At 43.0% G+C, this 16,981-nt stretch overlaps 2 protein-coding genes across 2 annotated transcripts in view; one reads left to right on the plus strand and one right to left on the minus strand.

Annotated features, from left to right (window-relative positions):
- Nucleotides 1–16,981, plus strand: part of LOC117477347 (zinc finger protein 239-like) — a 94,951-nt gene that overhangs the window by 45,464 nt on the left and 32,506 nt on the right. The gene's annotated exons all lie outside the window — the stretch shown is intronic.
- The window catches only part of LOC117477332 (zinc finger protein 208-like), a 416,861-nt gene continuing 409,217 nt past the window's right edge, over nt 9,338–16,981 (minus strand). The window contains 3 exon segments of the mRNA XM_034124014.1: nt 9,338–10,406; nt 10,409–10,454; nt 10,456–11,452. Coding sequence (XP_033979905.1) covers nt 9,619–10,406; nt 10,409–10,454; nt 10,456–11,452 — 1,831 coding nt within the window. The 3' untranslated portion in view covers nt 9,338–9,618.

Below are 16,981 nucleotides of genomic sequence, written 5' to 3' on the forward strand. Positions count from 1 at the left end.
GTAGAAAACGGCTTAGCAAGTAGTCAGTTTAGCTTCGGTTGCTATGCTAACATCACCCATGTTATACCAGAGAAACTTTCATAACAGCGTTGTGATGCCAAACAGCGTCAATTCAGACTGACACACATTCACTTAAGGGGAACTGGGGATATGTATCAGCTGCTTGTGTGACAGTCAGACAGTGAATACTTTAGAGCCGTGTGAGCTAACCCGGAGCTAACGGGAGAATAAACTCCTGTGGAAGAGCAGCCAGCACTGCAGCGGTCGGTAAATGCCGCTGAAACACATTAATAAACAATGAACCACGGCACTCTGGAGAAAAGTGTAAGGTTGGAGAAGTCGTTATTTAATTTAATCTGGCTTCGTATGATTAAAAGCAACACGATCATCGACCCGACGCAGTCCCCCGTTGTTGTTGTTGTTGTTGTTGTTGTTGTTGTTGTTGTTGTTGTTGTTGTTGTTGTTGTTGTTGTTGTTGTTGTTGTTGTTGTTGTTGTTGTTGTTGTTGTTGTTGTTGTTGTTGTTGTTGTTGTTGTTGTTGTGAGCTCCGTTGGGGAGAAAATCAGCGATGTAAACGGTGACGTCATGACGCAGCAGCGGCAGCTCTGGGCGGTGTGAACAGAGCGGGAGCAGAAAAGGGAAACCGGAGCTGAACCAGAAAAGCTCTAGGTAGGAGCTAGAAAGGGAAAAGCGCTGGTGTGAAAGCCGCATTAGTGGTTGGAGGAAATAGCTCTTCCACTGAATGCGTACGTTTAGCTGCCTTTGGCTTCTTCCACTGACAGGGGGTGTCAGTGCAGCTGAAATTGTGGATGGCAAAGATGGCTAATGCAGCCGCATGACTGCATTTCCATTCTCCACGTGGGCATTCACATTTTGTGGAGAGAATTCCCTCTTCTCCTGGTGGTGGGATTGTTTTATTATTTAAAATATATTTACATTTGTAATGCCTTCCCAATTATCCCTTTAATTGTTTATAGCCTACTGTATGTTTATTTCATGGATATTTCTGTGTTTTCTGGTGTGTAACATTTGTAATAAAGATTTCATGTGACACATAAAATGGATTTGTTGATGGGAATTAATGTCACTAATATGAATCAAATGAACTCTAGGTTAACGGTACTCTTGCTATCACTACTCACCGACACTCTAAAACACCGGTAAGCACACCTTCATCTAGGCTGCACTGTTGTACGTGTCCTGACTTGTAGTGGTTCTCTCCTCTATCTACACTCTTCTTGTCATCTTTGTAAAACGATATCAGACTGGTAATTGACACAGCCATGACTTCTAGTTAAATTCAGTGTGGCTAAAATGAAAAGCTTTGTTAAAATATGCACGCGCGCGAAAGTCAGTTGAAACGATCTTAAGTAGCCGTGACGTTGAAGTCGTGCGACCCTGCTGTTCTCGCTTGTAGTTCATTTATAGCATAACGTTAGCATTTTGCTTCTGGCGACTAGATTTATGATTCGAAAATGATAAAAGTAGGGTAGACATGTGGAGATTATCCGGCTGAACAAAACGTGATCCCTCGCTTTAATGTGTGTCAACCACAGACCTTATTTTGAGCCATTTTCCAAAATCCTATTGAGAAATCTCAATCACACCGGAGTACTTTTCACCGTACTTTTCGCGTTTAGTTCCGTTAGTACCCCTTATGTCGCGTTCACACCAAAACGAGTACTTAATCCTGGGAAATGTTACCCCCATTTTTAGTGCCTGTTGAGAGATGGTACTTTCCTGGGGGGAAAAAGTGCCACAGTTCTGATTGGCTGGGCGAATTGCAAACCACGCCCCGTAAAACTCTGAAATGTTTTGTAGAGCCGCCATTTTATTATCCTCGCATTAGCATTATTAGCATTAGCATTCGCATTCGCCCAGCGCACAAATGCAGAGAGACTAACTTATGGCAACACAAAATAAAACATGGGAGCGGTGGAGATGAGGAGGTGTCGGCGTTCTGGCGATTTACTCGGAAGGCTTCAGTAGACGCTGCTGGGAGTCCCAGCAGCTTCTACTGAAGCCAGTCCCCAACTCCGGAGACTTCCGGCCGGGGACTCCGGGTGGCAGTATACGCCGTGAAGTTGTTTGCGGCCTGCCAGTAAACCCAAAGCAGAAGAAGACGAAGTGACGGCTCATTTGCGTAATCTTCCCTCAGGGAATTTATTCCGGTGTGAACGCGATCTGTACTAAGTGCCCTGGGGTAATAAGTGCCGGGGCACTGAGTGCCGGGGCACTGAGTACGGCAAAGTACTTGGTGTGAACGCGGATATTGCTTTTTGTCGAAGGAACCGGAAGAAGTTTACTTCCGGGTTTTAGGACGCGTCACTGCGGTTCTCTATTTGGAGTGAAGTGTCTTTCCCAGGGACACAACGACATGCTGACTGCAGTGGGGTTTGAACCTGTGACCCCCTGATCCGAACACCAACGCACAACCCACTGCACCACACGCCTCTTACAGAACCGTGTGCAGTGTTTGCAGAAAGGGCCATATTGAAGTGAACATTGGGTGCAGAGCTGAAAATGTGTTTAGAGTGCCAGTTTAAGTAATTGTGCTTTTTGAGATATTTTAGTTCATCAGCACCTGAAAAAAACCCAGCAGAGGGCGCCAAACATCTCTTTTCCAGCAACATCAACCAGCTCTGACTGAGAGATTCAAGGCGCTCCTTACTGCCTTACTATACTTACAGTGGAGAAGTATTTAGATCTTGTACTTGAGTAAAAGTAGAAGTACTCAAATCTTGTACTATATATACACAGTATATATAAATAAAAAACAACGCTGTTTTCTCCTGGGTTCCATTGAAGCCCGGCCGGTCTTAATGTCCGTGAACAATTTATTTAAACAGTTCCCTCCTGTCTTTATTCATTAAAACAAGGGAATTACATGTTTATAATGTGCTGAAAAAACAAAACATATGCAGGGATGTGCATCTTTTTCTAAGGCATTTTTTATTTTGGTACAGTCTGATAATTTAAACAAAAGAGAACAGAATCAAACTGAAAACATTTTCAGCAGTTCCCAGTCTGTGGTTCGCGAAGGCCTTGTAGGGTGGGCCGCCAAATAATATATTTTTGTTTTTATTTTGTACAGGCGAAAGACACAAACATGGACATAGCAATAACATATAGGAGATGACATTCCCATCTCAGACAAAAACAAAACAAAAACGGAAGAAATAAAGATATAGTCAGTAGGATCACTTCAACATTTCACGAACAGAAATAGGTTGACAACCAAAAACCACCAAAAACACAACATGGTAAGCATATTTATTGTTCCTTTAATCCCACTCTTCGTTAGAGCTAATTATTTCCCATTTCGTGGCGTGTTGAGCCGACCTTTGATTTTTTGTGGCAACATTTTTTTTCCAAAAGAAATTGTATTTTTAATCACTCTTCAAACACCTTATATTAAGATTAGGGCTGTCAGTCGATTCAAATAGTTAATCGCGATTAATCGCAAATTAATCGCACATTTTTTATCTGTTCTAAATGTACCTTAGAGGGATATCTTTCAAGTTTTTAATACTCTTATCAACATATGAGTGGACAAATATGCTTTATATGTTTGTTTATTATCATTTGAACAATGACAAATATTCTCATGAATATTAAACACAACAACCTCTGAACATTACAAATATTCGCTTCAATTCAACCTGGAACCTCTCTCATACAATAATTGTGTGTGCGTGTGCGTGTGCGTGTGCGTGTGCGTGTGCGTGTGCGTGTGTGTGTATAGACACTGTGATGGATCGTTGGAGGAGCTATGTGCAGCTCAAGGCATATATGCTCCAACGGGAGCTGCCTGGACGCTGCAATCATGTTGCGCGCACTATCCGTGCTGAGTGTGCTGACTTTTCGTACAATGTCCCACTGTCTGGCTACCTGCATAAAGTCAAGTGCTCGGCGCAGTTGTCGGCGAAATGTCATTGAAACAGCTCCTTATATCCGTTAGCGCAGCTAGCTAGCACCAGATGCTAACAACAACAACACGTAAGGTGTGCCTCGCTCGCGCGAGTCGCACCACACATACACACTCCCTCCCGGTCCTCCCGATGGCCAGTCCGGGCCTGCCAGTGAGCGTGGAAGTGTGGTCTGCCACAAGCGGGCGGTAGGAGCGGGGCTGTCAGCATCAGCTTGTCGATGGTATTTTAAACTCGATGCGCTCTGAAACTACGGCGGCCGAGGACAAAAAATACACATGCGTTAATCGCGTTAAAATAATTAGTGGCGTTAATTTTTTTTTGCGTTAACGCGTTATTAACGCGTTAACTTGACAGCCCTAATTAAGATTACTCATTGATTGACTTTTAAAAATATGTATTTTAGCAAGAAGAATAGTTGTATTTATTAAATGTGTGCGGTCTTCAGCCAAAAGCCCGAATAAAATATTAAAGGGTGTAAATGAAAATTCAATATTTGCCGCCAAATAATTTGCAAAACATGATTTTTGTGGAAACGTTTTCATTAAGATTTTTTTTTATTTGAACCTCTTTTCCTTTCCTTGATCCTCCTTAGCAACGGCCATTACAGTCCTTGACAGCGGTCTGTTCTACTGGATTAACAACGTGTCACATGTTCTGAATTGACCAATCAGAACTTTATTTAGCCTCCGTATAGAGAGCCGAACTCCCTCCCTTTCCGGTGGAACTCAATGGGACCCTATTTCGGAAAAATTATGTATTGAAGTCAATAGGCGCGTTCACACCGGAGTACTTTTCCCACAATAGTTAATCAGAACTACGATATATTTGCGTTCACACCAAAAAGCCCCAGGAACTAAAGTAGTTCAAATTAGTTCATCTGACCCGCTTTTCAGTCCCTGCTAGAGAGCAGGGACTGTCGTGGGAGAAAATAGTTCATACGTCTGATTGGCTGTGCGGAATGCAAACCACGCCCGTTTAACTCTGAATTTTATTTTGTAAGCGGCCATTGTATTTGCTCGGTTCGGGCAGTGCACCCGAAGAGATTACTTTTGTGAAAGCAGTTATTATAGCAACACTAAATAAATCATCGGAGCGGTGGAGTGATGAGGATGTGTCAGCGCTTCTGGCGATTTACTCGGAGGACGCGAAGCGCCGCATTCAGAAGCTTCTACTGAATGCAGTTTCCGTGGCTCAGCAAAGTTAGCAGACCTGGCAAAGTCATGTCGGGACGACTACGAAGGTAAAATAAAATACATGCACTGCACTGTTTTAATCTGAACAATACTGGTCTTAGATGTACTTTTATTTGCTCAGTAGATCGAGCTAGCCATGCTAGAACTTGCTATCATAGGTCCAGGCTGGCTAACAACATCTAGCTAGCTAGCTATTCTCAGCCGTGCCCGCTATGAACACGTTTTGACTTGTGAATAAGTGTGCAATGTTCTATAATTTGCTTCACTAACTCATGGCACTAATCGTGTGTTTCAGGCGAGGTGTTTCTCTCTGGATTAGAAACTAGTTTTCCCCTCCGGGATAAAACGATAATATAACGTTAGCAATTAGCATGCTAGCTGGACATAATGCTACCTCTAACAATACATTGTAGTTGCTAAAAGTCATTTGCAACATTCATTCTACATGTTAATGGTAAAAGCTTAAACAGTTGATTACCTGCATGCCACAAAGACTGATGTTCTAATATTTTTGCACATTTAAGTAGAAATGTAATTGAAATTCTATTTATTTTTCCTTTTTTTTATTGATTGTTATAATTGTACTCAGCCATGTTATGTTAGATGTCAATCCACTTACACTGTAACTACTCTGGCCTTGAAAGAAGGTTACACATCTAACTGATGTCCACTAATCCCTATAAAACAAAGTTCAAGCATACATTAAGCACAAAACAATAAATAAGGGCACTTTGATATTTATTTTTTATTTGATATTATTTGATCCTATCTTATCTTGTACTTTACACCTGCATTTTGTACACTGTGATTATATATATGCCACTGTTATTAATACTGACACTTCACTTTGCACTAAGGTGTGTCTGTCTATTGTTATTATATATATATATATATATATATATATATGTTTTGATACTGACACTTTATTTGATATTGAAAATGTTAACTTCTATTTACATGCATACGACACACCTGGGACAGCGTGATGCTGTTATTGATATTGTCTTGAGTGTGCAATAAAAGAGAACCTACATGGCGATTAAACGGAGCCTGTATCTTACATTTTTCATTACATTTCATGTAACTAAGCTTGCTTATTTCTACTCTGACACTTTATCTTTACAGTGACCTGTGTAGCATCCTATACATCACATGTAAGTGATTATTCTGATACCATCATGTTTCATCGGTTATAAACTGGCGAAGCTTTATTTATTGTGGCTTTCAAAAAGATAATTTCATTGTATTTCAAAATGGCGTCCAACACAAGCACTATTTATTTATAGAAAGAGAAATGGTTAAGTTTGTTATTACCAGTGTTGTGAGTTCAATATTAATTATAGTAAGGGAGCATCTTAGGAGTTAGTGTAGTGAGTTTCAGAGCAGTGTAATAATGATTTGACCTAAAACTAAATGTTTTTATGAACATGACATGGGGATTTGCTAACTTTTGATTTCCCCCATTTTACACGACACAAATGGAGGCCACTATGGGCCACAACTAACACGTAGGTTTCTGTAGGGTTCATGGCAGACGGATGCAGTTGTTCTCAGGAGGATATATAATAAAGGTGTGTTAGCTGCTGAGCCTATTTAGTGTGCATACGACACACCTGGCACAGTTTATTCATTTCACACGTAGCGTAGCGCGTGCATGTCGTCGTCCAATCCTTTTGTCAATCCTTCTTAACCGCCTTCGCTTCCGAATCAGCATTGCTATTGCATTTGACTGGTCGACGATCTGTATTTGTGTTTGCTTAAATAACTCAGACGAAGCTCATGTCTGAGGTCGGAAGGTAAACAGACGCCTCATTTACAGCAAGTGGGCGCGGGAGGTTTTTATTCTTCTTTTTCTCTCTGTTTTTTGGCGGATTGGAACTTTAAGGTGCATACCGCCACCTACTGTACTCGCCGTGAAGTTGTTTGCGGCCTGCCAGTAAACCCAAAGCAGAAGAAGAAGAAGTGACGTCAGCGGCTCATTTGCCTAATCCACCCCCAGGAACTCATTTTGGTGTGAACGCGATCTGCTTTAGTTCATCAGAACTAAAAGAGCTCTCATGAACTAAAGTTCTCATGAACTATTGTGGGAAAAGTACTTGGTGTGAACGCGCCTTATGGCGAGAGAAATATTATCTTTCGATCCCATTTGAATTGTGCCAGGAATTACACATATGTTTGTCAATTTAAAAGATAATTTTGCAAGTCAACATTTTTTTGTCGTAAAACTGTGAAGTAACACTTGTTTTTGTGTGAAACCGGTCAATGAACTACATCTCTGGTCTCGCACAACACAAGTCACCAACACCAAGACGGCCGTCACGTTAGCACATTCCACCTCTTTCTTTCAGAATGAGGCGAAAAGTATTAAACGAGGAGAAAATCACTAAAAGTCTGGGCATGTTGAGAGCGTATGTGTATATACACAAAAGGGGAGTTAGTCAGTTCCGTAAGAGCCGAGGTGAGTGTTAAACGAGTGCAATGTGTAATGTTAATGTCAGCTAGCTAACAAGGTACACTCCCCTGTTTTGTTTGAGCAACTCGTTTTCTCATTAAGAACTGCGTGATCACTGTGTATGCTATGGATAACATTAGTGTTGGCAAGGACAAGGTACACAGAAAACTAGTTACTAGTTTAGAAAACATTTTTGATTCTTAAAGGTGGGGTAGGTAAGATTGAGAAACCGGCGCGAGATACACTTTTTGTTATATTCCATGGAATGCTCTTAACATCCAGATAGCAATGAATATCTTAAGTGCTTTGACAAAAAATCCATAGAAAAATGTCATCTGTGGAAGCCGTAATACTGTAAAAAGCACGACCAATCATTTTAGCCGGCCCGGGTAAAATAACTGGATGGCCTACCTGCCTGTCAGCCTTCCATCTGTGCACAAACTTATCTCGTGCCCTCATTGGTCATGTGCACGTTCGTGTGTGTTGGAGGGGCTCTGTAAGGAAGTGGCAGATTTTTTCCGGTTGTGTATTTTCAAATTCTAGCGCACTCGAGCTGGTTTCTCCAAAATTACCTACCCCACCTTTAAGTGGGCCATGAGTTGAAAAAGGTTGGTAACCGCTGTTCTACATACATTAATCATTGGTTCTTCTTTTAGAGTTAACTCAACAGGAACTATCAAAACATCCCAATCAAAGTTTAAAGTCACAACATTTTATTAACCAAACAGATTATTCGAAAAACTACTCTGCAGATTAATGAACAGTGAAACTAAATTCCTTCAATGCAGCTTAAAGAGGCTAACAATGAAACCCTGGACATATAATATTTTATAAAAGGAAAGACATGGCTATAAGAAAGTTAGTTGAAAAACAGCATAGTGAAACAATTCTTTATAGATCAGGAACCGTTACAAACATGAATTAAATCGGGAGAAACAGCATCTCTGTGGTCTTGTGTTGCCATAGTGTGAACGCTGGTTAGAACATAAACAATTGTTAGTCAGACTTCAATTCAGAAAGACTCTTAAAATATAACAATACAGCTCTCAGGACATCAGAGGCCTGTACTACGAAGCCGGATTTTCGCTTAGTGGGCTAACTTCAGGAAAAACTCGGGGTCCTACGACGCTGGTTCTCTTTTTAGCGGGCTAGATCTCCATTGTAACTTATGCTGAGCGGCTAACCTGCTCCGGAGCATAAACCTGTTAATGTACGCATTCAAACACTTTTTCTTTTAGCGGCTGTATTCACCTTGCAGGTGCAGCTATGTGGCTTTTATCCTGGATAAAGTGTTGAAGTCATGGATGTTTAAAGTTTAACTTCTTCATATTTCTAATATTATAGTTGACTTTTCATTCAGGAAGTATGACGCGCTGCCAGTACGCTTGTCCATGTTTGTGATTGGTCGAATGCTCCAAATACCACATTACATTTAATTTAGCTGACGCTTTTATCCAAAGCGACTTACAATTACAGGGACATTCTCCCTGGAGTAACAAAGGACTAAGTGCCTTACCACCCCTTTCATGTGAACGCGCACCTAACTAGATAGGACACGGCTGGCTTGAGCGATCCACTTAATAACCCGCGTCGTAGGACCGTTTAGCGAGAGCGTATTGAACCGGCTTCGTAGTACAGGCCTCAGGAGGAGGACGCTTGAAAAGTTGAACTTTTCTCAACTTTCGAAGCGAGCAACGGAGGCCAATCAATGCGACGGAACCACAATGCAGTTCGGCAAAGCTTGACATCACCCCATTCAAAGTGAATGGGAAGCGTCTCCGTTGAAGCACGCGACGGAACCGTGTGGACGTACCGTAGGACTGGTACTTTGAGAAAGTGTTTTCCCACACTCTTCACACCAGTATGGTTTTTATCCTGTGTGAATACGGTGATGTGTTTGGAGGAAACCTGATGTCTTGAACATTTTCCCACACTCTTCACACCAGTAAGGTTTTTCTCCTGTGTGAATACGTTGATGTGATTTTAGAGTACCTGATTTAGTGAACGTTGTCCCACACTCTTCACAGCTGTATGGTTTTTCTCAAGTGTGAATACGTTGATGTGTTTTGAGAGACTTTGATGCCTTGAATGTTTTCCCACACTCTTCACAGCTGTACGGTTTTTCACCTGTGTGAATACGTTGATGTGATTTGAGTTCACCTTTTGTCTTGAACATTTTCCCGCACTCTTCACACCAGTACGGTGTTTCTCCTGTGTGAATACGGTGATGTGTTTGGAGGGCACTTGATGTACTGAATGTTTTCCCACACTCTTCACAGCTGTACGGTTTTTCACCTGTGTGAATACGTTTATGTGATTTTAGATTACCTAATTCAGTGAACGTTTTCCCACACTCTTCACAGCTGTACGGTTTCTCTCCCGTGTGAATACGTTGATGTGCTTTTAGAGTATCTGATTTAGTGAACGTTTTCCCACACTCTTCACAGCTGTACGGTTTTTCACCTGTGTGAATATATTGATGTGATTTGAGTTCAACTTTTGTCTTGAACATTTTCCCGCACTCTTCACACCAGTACGGTGTTTCTCCTGTGTGAATACGGTGATGTACTTGGAGGGCACCTGATGTCTTGAACATTTTCCCACACTCTTCACACCAGTACGGTGTTTCTCCTGTGTGAATACGGTGATGTACTTGGAGGGCACCTGATGTCTTGAACATTTTCCCACACTCTTCACACCAGTAAGGTGTTTCTCCTGTGTGAATACGGTGATGTCTTTGGAGGGCACCTGATGTCGTGAATGTTTTCAAACACTCTTCACAGCTGTACGGTTTCTCTCCAGTGTGAATACGTTGATGTGTTTTGAGAGACTTGATGCCTTGAATGTTTTCCCACACTCTTCACAGCTGTACGGTTTTTTCACCTGTGTGAATACGTTGATGTGATTTTAGATTACCTAATTTAGTGAACGTTGTCCCACACTCTTCACAGCTGTACGGTTTTTCACCTGTGTGAATAAGTTGATGTGATTTTAGATTACTTGATACATTGAATGTTTTCCCACACTCTTCACAGCTGTACGGTTTTTCACCTGTGTGAATAAGTTGATGTGATTTTAGACTACCTAATTTAGTGAACGTTGTCCCACACTCTTCACAGCTGTACGGTTTTTCACCTGTGTGAATACGTTGATGTGATTTTAGACTACTTGATACATTGAATGTTTTCCCACACTCTTCACAGCTGTACGGTTTTTCACCTGTGTGAATACGTTGATGTGATTTTAGATTACCTAATTTAGTGAACGTTGTCCCACACTCTTCACAGCTGTACGGTTTTTCACCTGTGTGAATAAGTTGATGTGATTTAAGATGACTTGATACATTGAATGTTTTCCCACACTCTTCACAGCTGTACGGTTTTTCACCTGTGTGAATAAATTGATGTGATTTTAGATTACCTAATTTAGTGAACGTTGTCCCACACTCTTCACAGCTGTACGGTTTTTCACCTGTGTGAATACGTTGATGTGATTTTAGATTACTTGATACATTGAATGTTTTCCCACACTCTTCACAGCTGTACGGTTTCTCTCCTGTGTGAATACGTTGATGTGATTTGAGATTATTTGATGCCTTGAATGTTTTCCCACACTCTTCACAGCTGTACGGTTTTTCACCTGTGTGAATAAGTTGATGTGATTTTAGATTACCTAATTTAGTGAACGTTGTCCCACACTCTTCACAGCTGTACGGTTTTTCACCTGTGTGAATACGTTGATGTGATTTTAGATTACCTAATTTAGTGAACGTTTTCCCACACTCTTCACAGCTGTACGGTTTTTCTCCAGTATGAATACGCTGGTGGGTCTTTAAATGTCCAGATGTTGTAAAGGATTTGTCACATTGCTGACAGCTGTGACGTCTCTCTCTTCCTTTCGGTTTCTAAAACAGATGGACAGAGAAAGAGAGAAAGTTAATCTAAATAGCATAAATACATATAAAGTTAACACAATAAAAACTCACTTAAAGGTGGGGTAGGTAAGAATGGAGAAACCAGCTCGAGTGCGCTAGAATTTGAAACTACGCAGCCGAAATAAATCTGCCCCTTCCTTCAGACTTCCTTACAGAGCCCCTCCTCCAACACACACGAACGCGCACATGACCAATGAGGGCACAAGATAAGTTTGTGCACGAGATGGAAGGCTGACAGGCAGGTAGACCATCCAGTTATTTTAGCCGGGCCGGCTAAAATAATTGGTCGTGCTTTTTACAGCGCCACGGCTTCCACAGATGCATTTTTTTAAATGTATTTATTGTCAAAGCATTTAATGTATTCATTGCTATCGAGATGTTAAGAGCATTCCATGGAATATAACAAAAAGTGTTTCTGAAGTAAATTACCTACCCCACCTTTAACACTAGAACCGCCAGGGGTCGCTGTATACCTAAAACCGTAAACGGGTCAAATGTACCCGCTATTAGAACGCATTGATTTACAAAGTACAACGTTCTTTTATTTATCATACTAGAACACAGGGTTAAGAGTGAGTTTTATACCAATAGAATCTGTTGACTCACAGCTTTCATATGAGATCTAGTTTGTGCAGATTGCATGAAAGATCGCTACCATGAGTTTATGTGCAAAGTGTCTCTCTATCTCTCTCTCTATAACTATCTATCGATCTATCTATAACTATCTATCTATCTCTCTCTCTATCTCTCTAGGAACCGCAGTAAACAGGCATTGCTATAGCAACACGTCATGTTTAAGTTTTCGCACGAGATCAACATCGCGAAAATAACTGCATTTTCTATAAGGTAAATATTACCCGCTGGCGCTGATGGGTATAAATGGCAATTTTTTGGGCCTTTTTTTCCAATATGACTTCATATTGACCATTTTTAACAACAGAGGGTGCTACATAACACACTTTCAGGAAAAGTCAAAGACTTGGAGACTTTAATATTTTATTGAAAAAAAGTTACATACAATCAAGAAACAGCTGCGGGTAAAATGTACCCGTTGGCGGTTCTAGTGTTAATACAAACCTTCAGTTAACAAAATACTTTTACTATCTTTTAGTGTTTATTATATTTGATACAGTAATACAGCAACATTCTAACCACAGTATATACCAGAGGTGGGGGACTCGAGTCACATGACTTGACTTGAGTCACATGACTTGACTCGAGTCAGACTCAAGTCGCATATTTTTGGACTTGAGACTTGCTTGACTAACATTGATAAAAGACTCGACTTGACTTTGACTTGGTATTCATGACTTGAGACTGATGACTCGAAAGGATTTAACTTTTTTTGTACGAAGCACCTAAAGGGCAATGGGAAAAAAAGAAGAGAGAGACGAGAAAGTTACCGGTGCGCCAAGGAGGAAGTGGAGCGCACAGGAGACAGCCGTTTCATTGCAGACTGTTATGTTTATGTGGGGAAATGGCAGTGCATACATTATGAGAGATATATTTCGAACTCGGACTTAATTTTAGGGATATTTCGGCCAGGGGTGTAGAGCTATATATAGAGCTAGGAGAGTCTGTGAACCAGTCTGCCTTGATCTATGAATTCATGTCCATGACTCTCACAGTATCTGCTGCCCACAGCTGTTTTATAGATGGAAAACCTCCTTTACTTCATGAAATCTCTGCAGCACCAGGAGGCAGTAAGGTGTAACTCAGCAGAATCTGAGAAGAGCAGCACCAGCTGCAAAGAGCTGTGCCTTTTACCGTTTACTTCACTGTGTTTACCTTCATTAGAACAGCTAAAGAGCGACCGCAGGCTGCTACGTTTTAACCACACACCCATCTGCTTAGGGATGACTTATTAAAAGGTGCGAAAAAGATGGCCGGGCCAGGTACTGGCATCATAATAATAATAATAATAATAGCTTGGATTTATATAGCGCCTTTCAAGGGACCCAAGGTCGCTTTACAAGTAATAGGGCAAAACAAACATAACAAAACAAAAGTCAGACAGACAAAACAACAGATCGATTAGGGGCCGAAAGCCTTGGCAAACAGATGGGACTTGAGGGCCCTTTTGAAGGCGTCAAGTGTGAGGATGTTGCAAATCTCTGCAGGGAGAGCGTTCCAGAGGGTGGGGGCTGCCACACTGAAGGCTCTGTCCCCGAAGGTTCGCAGTTTGGTGCGGGGGGTGGTAAGCAGGCCAGAGTCTGAGGACCGCAGGTTCCGGGGTGGGGCATGTGGGTGAAGGATGTCCGATAGGTACTGGGGGACAAGGGCATGGAGGGACTTGTAGGTAAGGAGGAGGATTTTGTATGCTATGCAGGACTTGACCGGCAACCAGTGGAGGTGGAAGAGGGTGGGAGTGATGTGCTGCCACTGCTTTGTGTGTGTGAGTACCCTAGCAGCACAGTTTTGGACATACTGGAGCCTGTCCTGGGTTTTGTTGGGAACCCCGAACAGGACACCATTGCAGTAGTCCAAGCGGGAGGTGACAAACGCATGCACTAGGGTTTCGGCAACCGACTCCGAGAGCGACGGTCGGAGTCTGGCAATGTTCCTTAGGTGGAAAAAGGCCGATTTGGCCACAGATTTGACGTGGGAATGGAAGGAAAGGGTGGAGTCGAGGATGACACCCAGGTTGCGGGCTTCAGGAAATGGAGCAGCCGTCAACCTCGAGGATGAAGTCACCAACTTTCTGGAGCAGGGCCTTGGGTGCCACAACCATGAGCTCTGTTTTATTGCTGTTTAGCTTAAGGTAGTTGGAAGACATCCATGCTTTGATGTCATGCAGGCAGTTGATGAGAGACTGAGGGGGGAGCTGGGAGGATGGAATGGTGCTGAGATACAGTTGGGTATCATCAGCGTAACAGTGGAAATTGAGTCCATGATGTCGGATGATCTGGCCGAGGCGGAGCATGTAAATGGTGAACAGGAGGGGGTCAAGCACAGAGCCCTGGGGTACACCGTGGTGGACTGGGGCCGGGGGTTCGTTTGAGCCACTGATGGAGACAAACTGTTTCCTGTTATGGAGGTAGGATGTGAACCAGGACAGCGCTGTGCCAGTGACACCTAGGAGGTCTGAGAGGCGGGTGAGGAGGATGTTGTGAGAGATGGTGTCAAACGCTGCAGAGAGGTCCAGGAGGATGAGGATGCTGAGGCGGCCAGAGTCAGCAGCAATGAGGAGATCGTTGGTGATCTTGATGAGGGCGGTCTCAGTGCTGTGTTGCTGTCTGAAGCCGGATTGGAAGGGCTCATAGAGCTCATGGTTGGACATGTACAGATGGAGTTGGCCGGCGACCACTCTTTCCAGAGTTTTGCTTAGGAAGGGAAGGTTGGAGATCGGCCGGTGGTTCTGGAGGTCGTCAGGGTCCAGGCCAGGTTTTTTGAGTATGGGGGTGACTGAGGCCATTTTGAAGCTGGTGGGGACTATACCAGGAGCCAGAGAAGCGTTGATGATGACCACCATGTAGGGACAGAGGGTGGGTAGGCAGTCCTTGACCAGGGCTGTGGGCATGGGTTCCAGGGAGCAGAGGTCTTGGCCGAGCTGACCAGTTTGGCCACTTGGAGAGCATCCACAGGGGAGAAGGAGGAGAGGTTGGAGAGGGAGAGGCGCGGTGCTTGGGGTGCGTTACCAGGTGGCTGAGGTGCAGGTAGGGGGGAGGGCCAGTCGCCAGGAGCTGCTGATGGATGGCCTCGACTTTCTCCTGGAAGAAGTCGAGGAATTTGGAGCACAGATCGGGAGCCCCTGAGGTGCTGAGGGGCGTCAGGGGGTCGGAGTAGGCGGTTGATGGTGGAGAACAGTGTTCTGGGGTTGCTTTGCTGGGCACCGATGAGACGGGAGTAGTAGTGAGTCTTGGCGTGGGGGAGAGCTTCCTTACACGTTTTGACATGGTCACGAAAGGCCAGGAGGTGGACCGTGAGGCCAGTTTTTTTGGAGAGCCTCTCCAGCTGGCGACCAGAGGCCTTCAAACGGCGGAGTTCGGTGGTGAACCAGGGGGCAGGGCGGGTGAAGGAAACAGTCCGGGTTTTAATGGGGGCGAGAGAGTTGAGACTGAGGGATAGGGCAGTGTTGTAGTGGGCTACCAGGCCGTCCACGGTGGAGTCGGAGGGACCCGAGGCCATGTGGGTAGCCATGTTTTTCTTCTCACTCTAGGGGGGTTATGGTGTTGCTTCACAAGTCTGTTTTGTTCCGAGTGAACAATATTCTATCTTATACAGCTGGAAGATATTTGGTGATACAAGGCACTATGTTAAAAGAAATCATCACCTTGGTAAATGTCTATGGCCCCAATGACGACAGTCTCGCTTTTTTTGAGAATCAATTGCATCCTTCCCAGGCAAAGTAATGATGGCAGGTGATTTCAACTGCACTCTATCCCAAAACGTGATCGTTCATCTGTGTTGAAATTAGAAATGAACAGTGGGGAATAACTACAGATCTGTTGGAAATGGATTGATTGATAAGTCAATCAATCAATCAATCAATGTTTATTTATATAGCCCAATATCACAAATGTTACATTTGTCTCAGTGGACTTCACAGTTTGTACAGAATATCAGTATGACAATACGACACCCTCTGTCCTTACGTTTCACATCGTACAAGGAAAAACTTCCGGATAAAACCCACAGTTTAAAGGGAAACATGGGAGAAACCTCAGGGAGAGCAACAGAGGAGGGATCCCTCTCCCAGGACGGACAGATGTGCAATAGATGCCGTGTGGATTCCATAATGTAAGGAGGGTTACATTTTGTGAAGGAACCCAGGACAAGGCCATTTTGTCACTCGATGCAGGAAAGGCTTTTGACAGAGTCGAATGGCCCTATCTGCTAGAAGTGCTTAAGCGTTTTGGTCTTGATGACTACTTTCTTAAATGGATTTTTGTTGATTCGTCTGCAGTAGTATTAACCAATAATTGTATTTCACAGTTAAGTTTAAGCTCTTTCGTGGCACGAGACAAGGCTCTCATATTTCGCCTCTACATTTTGTGATAGCTATTATATGGAGCCGTTGGCAATAGCCATACGATCACACCCTTTGATTGATGGTATTAAGACAGGGGACCTAGAGCATCATATAGCATTGTATGCGGATGATGCCATAGTGTTTTCATCAGGTCTTGCAAAATCAATTCCATCCCTCTTAAAAGTAATCAATCAATTTGGTAAACTCTTTGGTTTTATGAACAGGAGGGAAGAAATAAAAAATGATCTTTCCCATTTGTAAATGCCATAGATGGTTTTGCTTATCTGGGTATTCAAATTACACCAAATATAAACATTCTCAGTGCATCTAGTAGAGTGGTGCAGGGATGACGTATTTACTTGGAAATAAGCTGCGCATGGATTCCCTCGACAAAAAAGCAGTGGGATTGCTCCATAGGATTTTGGAAAATAGCTCGAAATAAGGTCTGTGGGAAACAAACCTGTTTGATAAATGCACGTTTTGTTCAGCCGGATAATT

The sequence above is a fragment of the Trematomus bernacchii genome, unplaced genomic scaffold (genome assembly GCF_902827165.1).
Source record: "Trematomus bernacchii unplaced genomic scaffold, fTreBer1.1, whole genome shotgun sequence".
Classification (NCBI taxonomy): Eukaryota; Metazoa; Chordata; class Actinopteri; order Perciformes; family Nototheniidae; genus Trematomus; species Trematomus bernacchii.